At 50.2% G+C, this 16,498-nt stretch overlaps 1 protein-coding gene and 1 long non-coding RNA gene across 4 annotated transcripts in view; one reads left to right on the plus strand and one right to left on the minus strand.

The window, feature by feature from the left end:
- Positions 1-5,600, minus strand: part of PPP2R2C (protein phosphatase 2 regulatory subunit Bgamma) — a 126,864-nt gene extending 121,264 nt beyond the window's left edge. The window contains exon 1 of one of the 2 annotated variants that reach the window (XM_082727479.1): positions 5,357-5,600. In XM_082727479.1, the coding sequence (XP_082583605.1) occupies positions 5,357-5,426 (70 nt within the window). In that variant the 5' untranslated portion in view covers positions 5,427-5,600. Of the gene's footprint in view, positions 1-5,279 lie in introns of both variants that reach the window. The other variant, XM_082727481.1, reaches the window with a different exon arrangement.
- Positions 5,601-5,958: 358 nt separating this feature from the next.
- LOC309863043 lies at positions 5,959-12,745 on the plus strand. 2 transcript variants are annotated; one of them, XR_014310866.1, is made up of 3 exons: positions 5,959-6,185; positions 10,589-10,733; positions 11,865-12,745. It is a non-coding gene; the product is annotated as an uncharacterized lncRNA (long non-coding RNA). The 2 variants fall into 2 exon arrangements; XR_014310867.1 differs by lacking the exon at positions 11,865-12,745 and adding an exon at positions 11,057-11,190.
- The last annotated feature ends 3,753 nt before the right edge of the window (positions 12,746-16,498 follow it).

The raw sequence follows: 16,498 nt of genomic DNA on the forward strand, positions 1-16,498 counted from the left end.
AGGAAGCCCTTTGGAGTCAGCGTGGCCTTTGCTTCTCCCGGCCATGTGACAACCCAGGGCAGGAGGCTGTGCAAGGAGACTGAGGCTCAGAGAGGTGATGTGGCTGAACAGAGAACACCCAGCAGTGAGCCCCCATACCCTAGAGCTGCCTTTGCTGCCCCCACCCCTGAAATGGAGACAGTATGACCTTGGGAAACTTCAGGATTGCTCCTGGAAGTGATATTCCTAAATGGAAGGAAGATGTGGAGATCCAGAAGTCCACTGCTTGATTTTCCAAACCAAACGCTGGCTCGGCCCACTGTCCCTCTGGACTGGCTTGAAGGCAGAGCCACAAGGGACCTCTCTGAGCTTCCACTTCCCGGTGAAGTGGGGACAGGGTGGGGTTAGCCAGTTTGATGGTGGTTCTTAGGGCTACTCTAACTGTACCCCAAAGGAGCAGGCATCATTGTTGGCAGGCCAGGATTATTAGGCACTGACTGGGTCCAGGGCTCTGGGCCAGACATGTTTATACACATCAAGCCATTGCACGCCATGAGTTCATGGACAGTGTTCCTTCCACAAAGCAGGGTGGGGAGCTCACGTCATGTTACCATATCAAACAACACTATGTCCCTCATTTCAAGTGATCGAAAGCAGCAATCCAGAGAAGATGCTAAGGTTCTGAGACTGTGTGACCCACTGAGATGGTGAACCCAGAGTCAGACCCTACCGGGGATGCAGGTCTCCTGACACCAGATCCTGGGATCTCTCATCAGGCTGGAAATGATTCCTTGGGACAGCGGAGAAAGGGAAACCAGAACTGGGCAGCTTTGACTTGAGTACAATGAAAGCCATCACAGAGGATTTCTCAAACAGCGAGTGAACACATCAAACTCCCTCTTGGTTTCAGGGATCTCAGATGTTGGCCGTGAGTGACAAGGGAGCCTCCTGTCTTCCGGATAACCAGGAAAGAGGTCGTAGCTGGCTACAAGTCACAGAAACTTAGCTTAAGGTGTGAAGCGATGAAGGAATGTGCCAGCCCATGAAACTGGAAACCCAGAGGTGGGGGAGGGGGGCAATCAGCGAGTCACAGAGACCCCAGCAGCCACTCACGCTCTGCCTGGGCACCAAAAGCATTGTCACCTTAGGGTTCACTCCCTTCGTGGTCTCAAGGTGGCTGCGGGCAACAATGCGGAGGGGGGGGGGCTTTCCTATCCCTTCACAAGAGAGAGACTGACTTCCTGCAGCTCTACTGTCCACTCAAGCCCATGTGCATTCTGGAACCACCACTGCAAGACAGATGCACGACCCCAGGACCAATCCGACCCAGCCTATGGCCAGTTCTCTGGCTGAGAACCGCTATGCTCTTGGTGAGGTGAGGGGTCGGCTTTTGGGGAGATCAGCCTCAATACCCTCCATGGGGGGCAAATTTGGGTCCCACAAATAGCACACCTCCCCATTGTGGTCTAGGCCTGGGCAGAAGGCCAACAGGATCCCCACGCAACTAGTCCAAAACACAAGAACAATTCCATGCTGCAGAAACTGCCCAGCTGCTGGTTTCAGTCTCCTGACCCTAACAACTCCCTGTCCCAGTCCCTGCTTCATTTCCTCAGCCTGGGTGGCTCTGAAATCACATGCAACACGCGAGGACAGTGAGCATATGGGGTCAGGGAAACAGAGGAGTCTTTCTGTGGATCCAAGAGGCACGCAATGCATGTACGACAGAGGTTCATGGCTGATATGCTCAAGGGAGAAAAGCTGGGACTGGGGTGCTAGCAGGAAAGCATGCCCTCAAGAGCCTTCCCCTTCAGGTGCCTGGGAATGACCACTGCAACCTCCCCTGGGGTGTGAGCCCCCAAAACCCTGCGTCTGGCCCCTAACTGCCTGCCCAGGGCCACACCCAGCAGAAGACAGGCCCCTAAACACTGATGACAGAAGGGGAGGAAGAGGTTTGTAGATCAGACTAGCCTCGAGACGCCCATTTCATTCACCCCAAAGCTGAGCTCCATGGCTACAGCAAGGGAACACAGCCAGGAAGCATTCCTTCCTGGGCCATATCTGGCTCTTGAGAAGTCTAAACCCACAGGACTTGCTGGTACTCTCTTACCCCTGGCAATCCTTCTCCCAAGGGTCCAGGTCCTTCTACTGTCTTGAGAGATTCAACTGTACTGCTCTCCCCAGCACCCTCCCCACAAACTTTCCAAAGTTCTGTGTCCCAGGGTGGCCTGCACCCATGCTTGTGGTGACAACACTCTATCAGCTGAGCTGAGCCAAGAGTTAAAGGGGGTCAGGGTGGGGTGGGGTGGAGGAGTCCGCTCTGACAAATTCATACCAAGGTGTGAATGACTAACAAAATCTAAACTCTTCCCAAACTGTTTGAGATTTTACAAGTGGAGATTCAGGCACTCAAGCAGGACTCCCACTGGCAAAGATGACATTTAACTGGAAACCTAAAGGATGAGGAGTCAGCGGTAAGAAGAGCAGGAGGGGGTGGTCTAGATAGAGAACGCAGCCAGTGCAAATGCTGTGAGGCAAGGAAAAAAAAAAAAATGACCTGCTTAAGGAACAGGAAGTAGACCAGAGTCACTGGGGTGTGGTGAGTGAGTGTTTGTGAGCCAAATGACCAGGTGGAACAGGAATTTGTACACCTGGGTCTTTCGCAAAATCTCAGCATCCATTATCTGCTCGTGAAGCTCTTCCAGGAACTGTATTAATTACACCCGTGCCCCTGATTAAATACCTCCAGCTGACCAAGCACTGTGCTGGGTATTTTCTGTATTAGCATAATCACCGATCATCCCAACAGTAATAACGTAAGATAAGTTATGATTATTTCTCCCTTTACAAAAGGAGAAAGTGAGGCTCAGAAAGGTTTAATAACTTGTCTAAGATTACACAGCATGAGAAGAGTCAGAAGGAGGCTTTGAACATAAGTCTAAGTGACATCCAAATTCGTAACCCACCCAGTGAGGGAGCATAAAATGCCAGGTGCAGTGCTGGGCAAGTCCATCTTCATGCAGGGCAGCCAGAAACCGCATCTAATTCTAATTATGACAATCACATCTCTTGCTTCCTCTCTTAGACCCTACTCTCCCCGAGGACAGGAATTTCTGATCTCACTCGTCTCTGCACGGCAGCCCCCAAGCCCTACGCCCTACACATACAGGCACTCAGTTTGGGATGTGGACAAGGTCAAGCCTCGGTTCCTTCTATAAAATTGGGAGGCGATGTACACGAGATCTTGCGTGAGTCCCCGGCACATAGTAGGTGTTCAACAAACTTCAGCTGCTAGTTAACAATTTACATCTCCAAGGCTGCTCCCTCATCCACTGTCCCACTGGCCCCTCCCAGAAACCCTGAGACCTTGTAGGCAGGATGGTATTCTCACTCCCATTCTACAGATGGGGAAACCGAGACTTAGTGAGAAGGGCTTTCCCTCAATAGCACAGAGCTCCCTTCTAGAATATAGGCTGCCCAAGGACAGCATCTTTGTCTAGTCTCCAGGGCCAAAACAGTGACTGGCACATAGTAGGGAAATATTTGCTGAATGCATGAAGAGGAATTAAAAACATCACTTCTTTCTCAAAGGATGTACTTCCCCCTTGCTCTGCTCTGGTAAGAGGCAATAAATTTCTGGAAGCAAGCTAGAAGCGTGGTGGGGTGGATGAAGAAGGAATTAATGTTTGCAAATGTCCGCTATGGGTCAGGCATAGGGGGTTTTACTTTTAATCAGAGTCCTGCATCCTATCCCATCATCCTCAAGGTTGAGATGAGAAAACAGAGGCTTTCTGCAGAAAGCCAGACCGGAATGACCTGCCAAGATCCCCTCTCAGCCAGAGCCAGACCACAAGGGCACCTGCCAACAACCCAGAGGCCTCTCACCCTCTACGCTCAGCAGCCTGCGCGCAGAAAAAAAACACCCCGACGCACGCTGACTCTACCTCACCCTCACCAAGGCAGGCCACAAAGAGCCGCTTTCAGCTCCCTGGGCCCCAGAAAGCCCGAGCTTGGGGGCTGAGCCCTCACCCAACCAGGCAGCCCTACCTCCTTCCCTTTCCCCTCCCCCACCAGCAAAGCGTGACTCAGCGGTTCTCCTCCCAGGAGCGGGGAGCGCCACCCCTCAGCGTCCCTCCGCCCAGGATACACATCAAGCCTCAGCTCCCCGGGACGGGACACTGGGGTCCCGCCCTGCGCTGGCCCCGCGCTCCCGGGCCTCCGCGGGACTCGGGCTTGGACTCGGCCTCATTTCCGGCAGAGCCAGGCACTAGACCGCGGACAGTACCCGGGAGTCGATTCCCCGCCGCCAAGCCCACACAAGGTTCCCTGACACCCGCACCCACGCGCGCCAGCCCGGCGGAACGCCTTGCGCAGGGCCCCTCCCACTGGGGGCACCCACCGGGGGACCTCTTGCTACCAACCCACCAACACTTATGCGGACAGTTTATCGGCCGCTAGGGAAGGTGCAGGCAGTCCCTAAACCCAGGAAGGTCTCCAGCGCAAGTGTCCCCTCTGCCGCATGCTGACACCCCGCGGCTAGCGATCACCCCATCTTCAATCAGGGATTCGCTCCGCAGGCCCCTGGCTGCGGTTTGGGAGCTGTTCCCCACCATTCTCTGGGCAAGCTGAAGGAGAGAGACCCTTGGAAGTCACAGGTCCATCAGCGCTGACCAGCGGGATTCTACCACCTCGGGGTGGGGGTTGGGCTTGGGCCTGTTGGACCAGTCTGGGGGATTTCAAATGCAGGGCCCCTTTGGGAAGGCATGTCCCACTTTTAGGGGAAAATTCTGACAGTTTGGGGCCAGCTCTTTCTGTCTCAGTATAACTCACCGGGAATAAAAGACCAACCCCAAACCGGCCGCCGTCTCCCACCCACGAGGGGCCCCTGCCTTTGGAGGTACAGGGAGTGCCCAGGGACAGCGAGCCTCTTGGGGGGGGGGGGGGTCTGGCATTGGGGTTTTTTCCCCGTGGATCCCTCTTCGTCTCTGGGGAGTGGGCAGCCTAGAAAATTCTGTGGGCTTTGGGCAGGGCTGAAATGGCAAACCCAGGATTCTAAGCCACTACATCTCCCTGGATTTCTTCACCAGATTAACCGCAGGAATGGCCTTTTTACAAATGATGGCCAGGGCCGATACAGGATGCCACACGGGCCTGGGGGCCGAAAGCTGCCTGCCGGAGGGCGGCGCGGAGGAGGGCGCTGGGCAGCGGAGGCCAGCGCCCTCAGGCTCCCTCCCTCCGGGACCCGGGGCAGGGTGGGGTAGGGTGGGGTGGGGGGGACACGACACACAGCGCGCGGTCCAAACCTTCGGAGGGCATTCGGTGCGACGGCATCCCCACGCCGCGGCCGGCCGGAGGGGGCCTCAGACAACACGTACGTTACCTTCAGTCACATAGCTGTGGTCCCGCAGGAAGCTGTGGTTAATTTTCCGCGTGTCCGTGTCCTCGCCCATTGAAGGCCGTGCCCGGTGCCCTGGGCATGCCCCGCCGCCGCACACCGATGCAATCCGCAGAGGTCGCGCCGGGCGCGCGGGCCATGCCGCCGCAGCCTAGCAGGGGCGCGGGCCGCCGGGGCCCCGGGGGGCGGGCATCGCGGCCGGGGGCGGCCTGGGACGGGCGGGGCGGCCGGGGCGGGCGCCGCGGTCAGGCGAGCGCGCGGCGGGCGGGCGGCGGCCGCGGGTGGGGGCGGGCCAGGGCCCGGGCGCGCATCCCGGCCGGTGCGCGCTGCGTCGTGCGCCCGGCAGCAGCGGCGGCGGCGGCGGCGGCGGCGGCGGCGGTGGTGGTGGCGGCCTGGTGCCCGGGCGCCTGGCTGCGCGGCGGCGGGAGGGTACGCGCGCGGCGCTGCGCCGACCGAGCCGGGGCCGAGCCGGGCTGCGCGGGCTGGGGCCGCCGCCGCCGCCGCTGCTCCGCAGGCCCCTCCCTCGCGCCGCCCGCTCCTCCGCCCCCGCGGCCCGCGCAGCCAGCCGCACGCCGGCCGCCCAGCGCCCTGCAGGTGGAGCCGCGCCCCGGTAGGGGCGGCACCGCTGTGCTCCGGCCCCCGCGGGTGGGCACCTTTGGTGCCTGAGTGTGCGTGCGGGAGAGGGAGGAAGGAGATGGTCACCTGGATGCAGGGGCGGGGGGAGCGCTGGTCCGCTGAGCTTTTGGGGGGCACCTTGGCCGCCCAGGTGCCGGAATTATGGAAGAGATGCCCAATGACGGAGGGAATAGAAGAGGTAGGGCTGGCGGGAGGACAGGGAGTGGATGGGGGTCGGCTGAAGGTGGCACCTTGGAGCCTGGAAGGCTTCAGAAGTGGGGAAGGAGAGTGCACAAGGGTCCCCTTCGTTGGTAGAGGAAGGTGGGTCAGACAAGTTTAGAGGACCCTCTGGAGCGCAAAACTGGACCGGTGGGAAGAAGCTGGAGGGATGGGGCGGGGGGCGGGGGACCGGTGTAGAACCGGGCGGGAGAATCCACAACCTGCGAGGTAAAAACTCTGGATCGGCTGCCTGGAGTAATTGGCCTCCTCCAGGCAGAGCTCCATGATCTATCCTCCTGTTAGTCTCTCTACCGGTAAAAATAAAGTGTAGAAACCGCGCTGGGTGCCCTCCAAAAACAGGCTGGAAAACGGGTCGGTCTGCCAGTCTCCCTCTCCACCAAACCCGACCTTCCCTGCCTCCCTTCCCTTTTCACCGGGGAAAGGGAGGGGAAGGAAGGGGGAGGCTGCCTGGGAGGAGCAACAAATGCTGAAGGGCCTTTTGCCCCAGGTGGGAAAGGGAGCTGAGATCCCCAGTCCCAGAATCCTGTGAGGCTTTGCTTCTTTCAGCTGGTTTCCTGGGGACTCCAAACTGCAGGGGGCCAGGGGAGTCCAGAAGAGGCAGGGACAGGAGGCCAGGGTCAGGAAGACTGGGGCAGGTGGATGTTGCCTGTGGTTTCTTTTTTCTTTTCTTTCTTTCTTTTTTTTTTTTTTAAGATTTTATTTATTTATTTGACAGAGAGAGATCACAAATAGGCAGAGAGGCAGGCAGAGAGAGACAGAGAAGCAGGTTCCCTGCTAAGCAGAGAGCCTGATGCGGGGCTCGATCCCAGTACCCTGAGACCATAACCTGAGCCGAAGTGGGCTTAACCCACTGAACCACCCAGGGATGGCTTGCCTGGGGTTTCTTGCTGGGGAGAGGGAGTTTGGGAGCTAGAGCTGGGCTTTTACGGGGCAGAAATGCCCAGAACGGACCCCCACACACACACCCCTGCTGTGTGTAATGGAAAAGGCTGGACCCCTGAGAGTCCTGGGGGTTCTGCCAGCACCACCGCCTACTTCTTGAATGCCCCCGCCAACCTGTCCCACCCTCAGCTTGTTCACAACGTCCACCTCAGAACACAGCTGTGGCAGGTTCAGTCCTGGACCAGGTAAACACAGGTCGGATGTGCTTGGGCTGCGCTTTCGTGAAGGAGGCTGACGTTCGTTCGTGTCCTCTCCCACCCACCTTCTTGAAGCCGGGCTCATTCTGCCCTCTCCCCCTTGTCTGGGCTGCCCGAACCTCACATCCAGAGCCCAGCACCCTGCTCCCTGTCCATACCCTGCTCTATATAAAAACATGGCTGCAGCCTCAGCCTCCAGAAGCTACGGGCTGGGTTCAAGTCCTGACAGGGAGGGGGGGTGGCTAGCACAACCTTGCCCATGAAATGGCGTGATCCTGGGGCTGATGTGGCCAGTTCCTGTCCAGTAGGGGAGGGCCTTGTCCGCGCTCTGGCATGGTAGCTGATACCATCACCGTGCTGAGACTTGTCTCTTCTCTGATCTTAGGGAGACCACCTGTCCATCATCCCCATCTGTCATTCGGTGGAAGCACACACCCCATTTTCCAAGAGGCCCTGGATCCCCATGGAAACGGCCCTGTCCTGGGCTAACACATCAACACACCCCTTTGTCAGCTTCTGGGTCAAGCAGAGGACCCCTGGAGTTGGCGATCTCCAGCCTTGATGGGCCCCAGGGCACATCAGCCCCTCTGCACTCTCCATCAGCTCATTCTTCTCTCACTTCCTCTGGGCTCCTCCAGACTGTCTCTTCTCTTCCCCTGAAGCACCCGTCCCCATCAGAACCAGCGCCTTGCCCACCAACCCACACTCACCCTGGTACAAACCATTGCTCCCTCTTTATGTCTCCAAACATCCCTGGTCCCTCAATGCAGGGCTGCCCTGCCCCTCGGTCCTCCTATCCCCAGCCTCTCTCTGTGTCTGCCTCCACATTCATCTGTCCATGACAGATGTTTCTGCAATATCTCCTGTGGGCAGGCACATTCCCAGCACAGGGGTAACATGGGGAATAGAACAGATCAATCTCCCCATTCCCATGGGGTTGAGCCACGAGCAGGGCAAGATCAACAAGGTGGAGTAAGCATATAAGTCAGGTTGGGATGGAGATGGGTGGTGATGGGGATCTCTTGTACAAAGTGGGAGTGGAGAGGACCCCTGTGATAAGGTGAAATTTATCAGCAGTCCCCCTGGGGGCTCCCCACGGCAAAGCCTGCTTCCACATTAAGAAACAGTCCTGACTCTGAGTTCCCTTCTTGCTGCCAGCACAGTGTCCTCTCTGTTTCAGGGAGGAACACATCTACATGCCCCATCTCCTCTTCCGCATCCCCCCACACTCACTGCTGGAGCCCTCCACAACCTGGCCTCTTCTCACTGTCCCACCCTGCCTCCCCAAAGGGAAGCTGGTCTCAGCAGGGTTGATAATGACTTTCCTCTTCCTGGAACCAGTGGATGAGTTCCTGGACTCCTCTCTTAGCTGACCCTTCAGCAGTCTTCACCCTGCGGGACCGCCCCGTCACTCCTTCCATTTGCTTTGGGGACCCCGCCTTCTTCTGCCTCTCAGCTGCTTACCAAGTTATGCTCCTTCTCGTGGTCCCTGAAAGGTTGTATCTCAGTCCGCTTGTCTTGACTGATGTTCAGATTGTGTATAGAAAAGCCTACAAAAGTTAGATGTGCCGCTCCCTGAACTGTCACAGAGCAAACACTTGATTAACTACCACCCCCCTCAGGAAAAGAAGACCCCGCCATCCTCTGGAGGGCTCCTCATGACCCACTCTGTCCACCTCACAGAAAGTCCTATCTGGACTTCTAACACTGTGACTTTGTTATCTGGGGGGGGGGGGGGGTTGTGCAAAGAAAATCACAGAGCATGAGTGTTTGGGGATCTGGTTTTGTTCCACATTCCGTATCCAAGGCTCACGCATCATGGCATTTTTGGCGTTTTAATTTATTCATTTTTCATTGTTGCCTAATATTCCATCATGGAAATGCAATGCTGTGTCTCCTCCTGCGGATGGGTACTTGGTTGCTTTCGGATTGGAGGTTATTATGAACAGAGCAATGTCTTAGCATGCACGTCCTCCCCTCCGTTGGGCACATGTACTCAGCCTGGGATTGCAGGTGATGGGTTCTTTGCATGCTGGGCTTTAGTAGCCGACATCAAAGAGCCCATAGGGGAAGAGAGTTCTTGTTGCTCCTAAACCTCCTGAAATGAAGTATTGTCATCATCTGTGACTTTTAGCAGTTTGCCACCTCCAGTGCGACCCTCACTTCCTCTCTGGCAGCCTAGGCTGGCCCTTGTTCCCATCCCCACTCAGGATAGACTGGCATCCTCCTACATCTGTCACCTCTCAAGCCATCATGTCCTGTCGATCTTCCAGTCCTGCTGACTCGCCCTCAGAGCTCACAAATCCCGCTCCTCCCACCAGCCTCACCACCCGACCAGAACGCAAGGATTCACCCCTCCCTCATGTGGACTGAAAGCTGACCCAGTTCACTTTCCTGCTTACCATGTTTGAGGCTCCCAGCTGCCACATGCTAATGTCTACATCCAGAGGTCTTTATGGAACAGCTCCAGACTGCATCACTGGCCAGTTCCCTGTGTGCACCGTGCTCTTTCCTGAACACCTGCAATGTCCCCAGCAAGACAGATGCCTTCCAGACTCTGCATTTGTGCGTGCTGGTCCCTTGTCTAGAATGTGGTCCCACATGCCACTTTTCCCCATTTGGAGTCAGCCTAAAAGTCATGATGAACAGTAACTCCAGCACCAGTCACCATTCCCCAATGGCCCCAGGAAGGTCTCCGTGCTAACTTCACATACCCAACTTCTGCCTCCTGTGCATGGGCTGGATTTGCATTCCTGTCGCTTTTTAAATTGCCCATAGTCAGGAGAGCAGCTTTGGACAGTGAAATGGGGAAGTGGCCTGCATCTCTCATGAATTGGAGCTTTACGAGCCTGAGTGTGGTTTGCCAGATTCGTTTTTTCCCTCTTGACTCAGGGTCTTGAAAAAAAGTATCCACCAAGATAGAATCACCACCAGCTGGGGTTTCTGAATGACTACAAAGGGCAGGGACCCCTACAGGATGTGTAGTGTGCATGAGAAATAGACATGCAATGTGTTTGGTCCCCAAGACTTGTGGGTTGTTATAGCTGTGCATGACTTCTATCCTGACCGCAGCATCCCTATAAGCCACATGGTGGCTTTGCACGTCACCTACATTATCTCCTTCTCCAAAGTGAGAAGTGAGCCCCCTGTCTCAGCCAGAATGGTCTAGTAATGGAGGACCTTTCCCATGCAGTGGCTGACTGAATCTGTCTCACTCTCCCAGCTCGACTGCATCTCTCTTCCTCCCCATCTTTACTCTGGGGACCAGGCTGATGGAGCAGTCCCAAAGCCGGACGGAGCTGGGCTCCTGGCAGAGGCAAAGGAAAAATGGGGGCCCTGAGCTCCCTCTTGCAGTTTCATGACCCCAGGTAAGTTCCATAACCACCACTCGTGAGTTCAACAGGGCAAGGAGGGACATGGTAGGTCACACGGCCATGTGACCTCAATGGAGCTCACCAGACAATCCTCTCCCAAGGCGGGGGTTGCAAATAGTTTGCACAATAATACAATCTATTACAGTATTCACTTTATAAATGAAAACAGAAACAAAACCAACAACAGGCACCAAGTCACTGTCCCCAAGTCACCTAGCTAGTCCGTGGCAGAGCCTTACCCAGCTTGTAGGGTCATCCCATGTTAGCTGCTACTAATGAAAACACTTCTTGCCACCTTTCCCTCTGTGACCACCCAGATCCCAGGGTAGAGTTTTAAGGTGGTCTCTCGGTGCTTCCCACCTCTGTGAACCATCTGCTTCACCCTAGAGAGGTTTCCTGGAAGAGTGCCAGGGTGGATCTTCTCATGGTAAGATGCCAAACAAAAACCCACCCCCCCAGACCCCCAGGCTAGTCACAGTGCCTCAGATGGAGGCTGGCTGAGAATTTGGATGCGCGTGCTAAAACCATCAAATACAGATGCCAGCACGCATGTCACCCAGCCCAGCACTCACAGGCTCGGTGGCTTTCTGCCACTGTGGAAGCCAAACTTAGGAGAGAAAATGTGGAAATGAGGACAATAGAAAAACAAGGTTCCAGAATCCAAGCCCAATGACCAAAACCGCCTTGGATGGCCTTCCAGAGTCTTTCAAGGGAGTTTTCTTTTTACATAATCATAGTCATGCTTCATTTTTGCCTTATATTTATATTAATGAGATACTTTGAATAAATAGAGACCCTCCCCTTTTGAATATTGACTCAAAAGAAGTTGATATTAAGATCCTGACATATTTGCTTCAGTTCTTTTAAGAAATAAAACCATGGAGATACGCTGAAGTTCTTTGTGTCCTCTGTATCCTTCTCTTTCCAAAGGCAAACCCTACCCCCAAGTTTTTGTTTTGTTCCCATCCATGTTCTATCCTTCAGTGTGTATACATGCATGATATCATTTTGTGTAATTTTAAAATTTATATAAACACGAGCCTATTGATTATACCATATTCCAAATTGCTTTTTTTCTAAGCATTATTTTTTTTCAGCTCTACCTAGTTCCTTCATTGATCTTAGATGCTGGAAGAAAATAATCAATGGTGTCTTGGAGCCCACCCAGAGGACCTTCTCCAGGAGCTGATTCGTGTGTTTCTTCCCAGCTCCGCTTCCAGTGATGTCACGGTGGTACTAGAAATCCACCACGGTGGGAGCATTCATATCCCGGAGATTGACAAATGCTATAATTTAAGGCTTTCCCCCTAGACAGCGGGTTGTTAAACATTTACCAGCATACTGGTGACCACAATCCATTTGTTATTTCTCCCACCCACGTTAATGGGTGTGTAGGTTGTTTCAGCCTTCCGAGATTGTAAGCAATGCTGCAGCGACATCACTGTACCTACCTCCTCATACCCCAGTGGGTTTCCCAGGATGGGCACCTGGAGACAGGCACCACTGGATTATGGTATCTGTATATTTGTAACCTCCTACATGTTGCCAAATCAAGAAACAATTTATGCTCCTACAGCAGTGTATCACATTCCCCATAACACTCGGAATTGACTTAAACACATGTCAAGTTGATGAGGGAGCTGATCTGTGATGATTGATTAATTTGCATTTCCTGATTACTAGTAAGGTTGAGAATCTTTCTGTTTAGCCTTTGTGACTTCCTGTTCTGTGAATTATCTGTTCTTTCTCTGCCCATGTCCCCACTGGGTTATTTGAATTTTTTCTTACTGGTTGCCTGCAGGCTCATAATTTTACTATCTATCCTCTATCTGTGTGTGTGTATTTTCAAACGTTGGCTTATAATTGGCTGCTTTTCTCCTAATTTTGTTTATGGTACTCTTTTCCCACAGAAGTAACTCATTTTGATGTGAAATTTAACAATATTTTCTTTCAAGTATTTGGCCTTTTGTGTTCTGTTTGATAAATACTTCACTACCTCCTGAGTTATATCAGTGGGCTACAGAATGTCTTTTTACATTTATATTTTAGCCCATTTGGAACATGCTGTTCTGTTTTGGGTAAGATAGAGGCTAAATTATATACTTTTTCCATATGAAAGAATCTAATATCCAAGTCATTTTTTGGAATGGCCCATCTTTCACCCACTGAATTATAATGCCCCTTCTTTTCTATTCCCATATACATGGAGGTGTATTTCTGGACTCTGTTCTTTCCATTGGCCTTTTTACCTGACCCATGTACCAGTAATAACCTGCCTCACATTGTATAATTTTATAATGAGTCAATACCAAATAAATCAAATGGCACAGTTTTTTTCTTCAAAATCATCTTATTTAGTCATGGACCTTTGCTTTCCTACATAAATTTTCTTCTTTCAGATCTCATTTTAAAATTCTGTTGGCATTGGGACATCTGGGTGGCTCAGTTGGTTGAGCGGCTGCCTTCGGCTCAGGTCGTGATCACAGCATCCTGGGATTGAGTCCCATGTCGGGCTCCTTGCTCAGCAGGGAGCCTGCTTTTCCCTCTGCCTCTGCCTGCCACTCTGTCTGCCTGTGCTCACTCTCTCTGACAAATAAATAAACAAAATCTTTATAAATAAATAAATAAATAAAAATAAAATTCTGTTGGCATTTGCATTGTGACTATACAGAACTTAACAATTAACCAGGAAAAAATTTATACCCTTCTGATGCTGAAGTGTCCCATCCATGGACATGGTCTATCCCCAAATTCATTCAAATGTTTTTTCATGTCCTTCAATCAAATTTTGTAATTTTCTTTGTAACAATAGTAGCAAACACTTATATGTATTATTTGTACAGCTACTGTTATAAACACTTTATAAATATTATAAACATTTAACTCTGTTAACCCTTCTGACTTCTTTATGAGGTAGATATTATTACTGTCTCACTTTTACAAATAAACTGAGGCACGAATGATCAATTAATTTACCCAACCCAGTAAACAGTAGGGCTGCAGGTGAAACCAAGCGTTTTGTGTTGGAAACCTTGCTCTGAACCACTCTGCTATACTACCTCAATAAAGGGCTTGATTTAATCTTAAAATTTAATCTTAAGATTTAATCTTAAGTATATATATACATATATATACATATATATATATATATATATTTTTTTTTTTTTGAGAGAGAGCAGGGAGGGAGGGGCAGAGGGAGATGGAGAGAGAGAATCTCAAGCAGGCTCCATACAGAGTGTGGAGCCCAGTGCTGGACTTGATCTTGGGTCCTTGAGATCACAACCTAAGCCAAAACCAAGAGTCAGACACTTAACCTACTGAGCCACCTAGGTGCTCCTAATCTTAAGTACCTTACAGATTTTACTGCCTTTGTGAATAGGGTTGCCTTTAAACAATGTAGCATTGGTATTGCTGTTCAAGAGGAGTGCTATTGGTTTTAGCAGATTGTCTTGTACCCAGAAGTTTTGTTGAACTGTCATATGGTTCTAATAGTTTGAAAACAGATTCTCTTAGATTTTCTAGGCAGACAGTCATATCAGCAATTAAAGACAGTTCTGGCTTTTTCTTGCCATTCTCCAGCTATTTGCTGTCTGGTCCAATAGGTTCATATACAAGGTAGGGTTGAGTAGTAGGGGTGATAGTAGGAGTCCTTGTTGTGGGTCTAGCTATGTTTTTAAAGTTTCGCCATGAATAATGTTTGCTCTTGGGTTCTCACGAATAAACTTTCTCATCCAAACAAGTGCTGAAATTTATCCCATGTGGTGTTTTTTGTTTGACTAATCACTTTGTTTTGTTGTATCTATTGATACGATAAAATTTCTTTTTGCTTTTCATGGAGTCAGTTACATTAACAATTTTATCTTCAACCATTTCTACTGTGGACACCATATAGTTGTAAGTTATAGGTATATAGATATAGATATAGATATAGATAAGATATATATCTTTCCCTTTTTTATATTTTTATGAAATAGTTTGTATATGATAGAAATCATATTCCAAACTGTTTCCAAAAACAACTAAATGAATCTGGAGATAGACCATTTTGCATTCCTATCAGCAGTGTTTGAACATTCCAGTTCCTCCATGTCCTCACCAAAATTTGACATAGTCAGCCTTCTTTAGGTTAGCCATTCTAATAGGTATGTAGTGGTATCTCACTGTGGTTTTTAAGTTGGCATTACCCTAGTGACTAACGATGTTGTGCATCTGTTCATGTGTCATCTGTACATCATCTTTAGTGAAGTATCTCCTCAGACATTTCCCCCATTTATTTTTTTAAAGATTTTCATCCATTTATTTGCCAAGGGGGGGGAGAATGTAAGCACAAGCAGTGACTCATTTATTATTTAGCTTGTTGGTCTTATTATTGAGTTTTGAGGATTTTTTATATATATTCTGAATACAAGTCATCTATCGGATATATGTTTTGCCAAAATTGTCTCCAAGGCTTGTCTTTCACTCTCTAATGGTCTTTCAAAGAGGAGACATTTTTAAGTTTGATAAAGCCCAATTTGTGGCTTTTTTTCTCTGAAGATCATGCTTTTGTGTCATATCTAAGAAGTCTTTGACTAACTCAAGGTCATGAAGATTTTTGTTATATGTCTTCTTCTACAACAGTTGTCAGCAAACTATGGCCTACAGACCAACTGCCTGCATTTATGTATAATAAAAAGTTCCCCAAAATAAAATAGAATAAAATAAAATAAAATGAGTCTCTTGTGGGCAGCAAAAAAAAAAAAAAAAGTTTTATGAGAACACAGCATCATCCATTCATTTCTGTATTTTCTATGACCACTTTCACATCATAATGGAAGACTTGTGTAGTTGCAATAGAGATTATAATATTCACAAGCCTAAAATATTTACTGTGTGGTCCTTTAAGAAAAAGTTCATCAACTCCTTGATTTTCTGGATTTAGGTTTTAAGTTTTGGTCTATAGTACATTTTGAACTAGTTCTTATATATGGTGAGAATTATGGGTCATTTTTTTAAAATATAGTTCAGTTACACGTACACACACACACACACACACACACACACACACACGAATTGCTTTAGCACGTAATTGTCAATATATTCTCCACTGAACTATTTTTTTCATCTTTGGTGAAAATGAGCTGTATCAGCTGCCATCTATATGTGGTTCTATTTCTGCTTCCATAGATCTACCTGATCTCATCTTGTCACCAATATCCCCTGTATCAATCAATGAAGCTTCATAACAAGTTCTTGGAATCAGATCATATTCATCCTCTGGCTTTATTCTTCTTCTTATCTTAGTAGCTTTGCATTTCCATAAGAACACTAGCATCAGTTTGTCAGCTTCTAAAGAAAAGGAAGGAAGGAAGGAAGGAAGGAAGGAAGGAAGGAAGGAAGGAAGGAAGGAAGGAAGGAAGTTAATTGAGATTTCAATTGGATTGTGTTGAATTTATAGATCAACTTGAGGAGAACTTACATCTGAGCAATATTGAGTCTTCTAATACATGAACATGGTATCTCTTTCCACTTATTTAGCTCTTTAAATTCTCTCATCAGCGATTTATAATTTATGATCTGTAGGCTTTCCACATGCTGTTAGATTTATTACCCTAAATCTCATATTTTAAATGGTATTTAAAATCTTTCGATTCTGGGCGCCTGGGTGGCTCAGTGGGTTAAGCCGCTGCCTTCGGCTCAGGTCATGATCTCAGAGTCCTGGGATCGAGTCCCGCATCGGGCTCTCTGCTCAGCAGAGAGCCTGCTTCCCTCTCTCTCTC

This window comes from Mustela nivalis, assembly GCF_964662115.1.
Source record: "Mustela nivalis genome assembly, chromosome: 4".
In the NCBI taxonomy this organism is placed as follows: Eukaryota; Metazoa; Chordata; class Mammalia; order Carnivora; family Mustelidae; genus Mustela; species Mustela nivalis.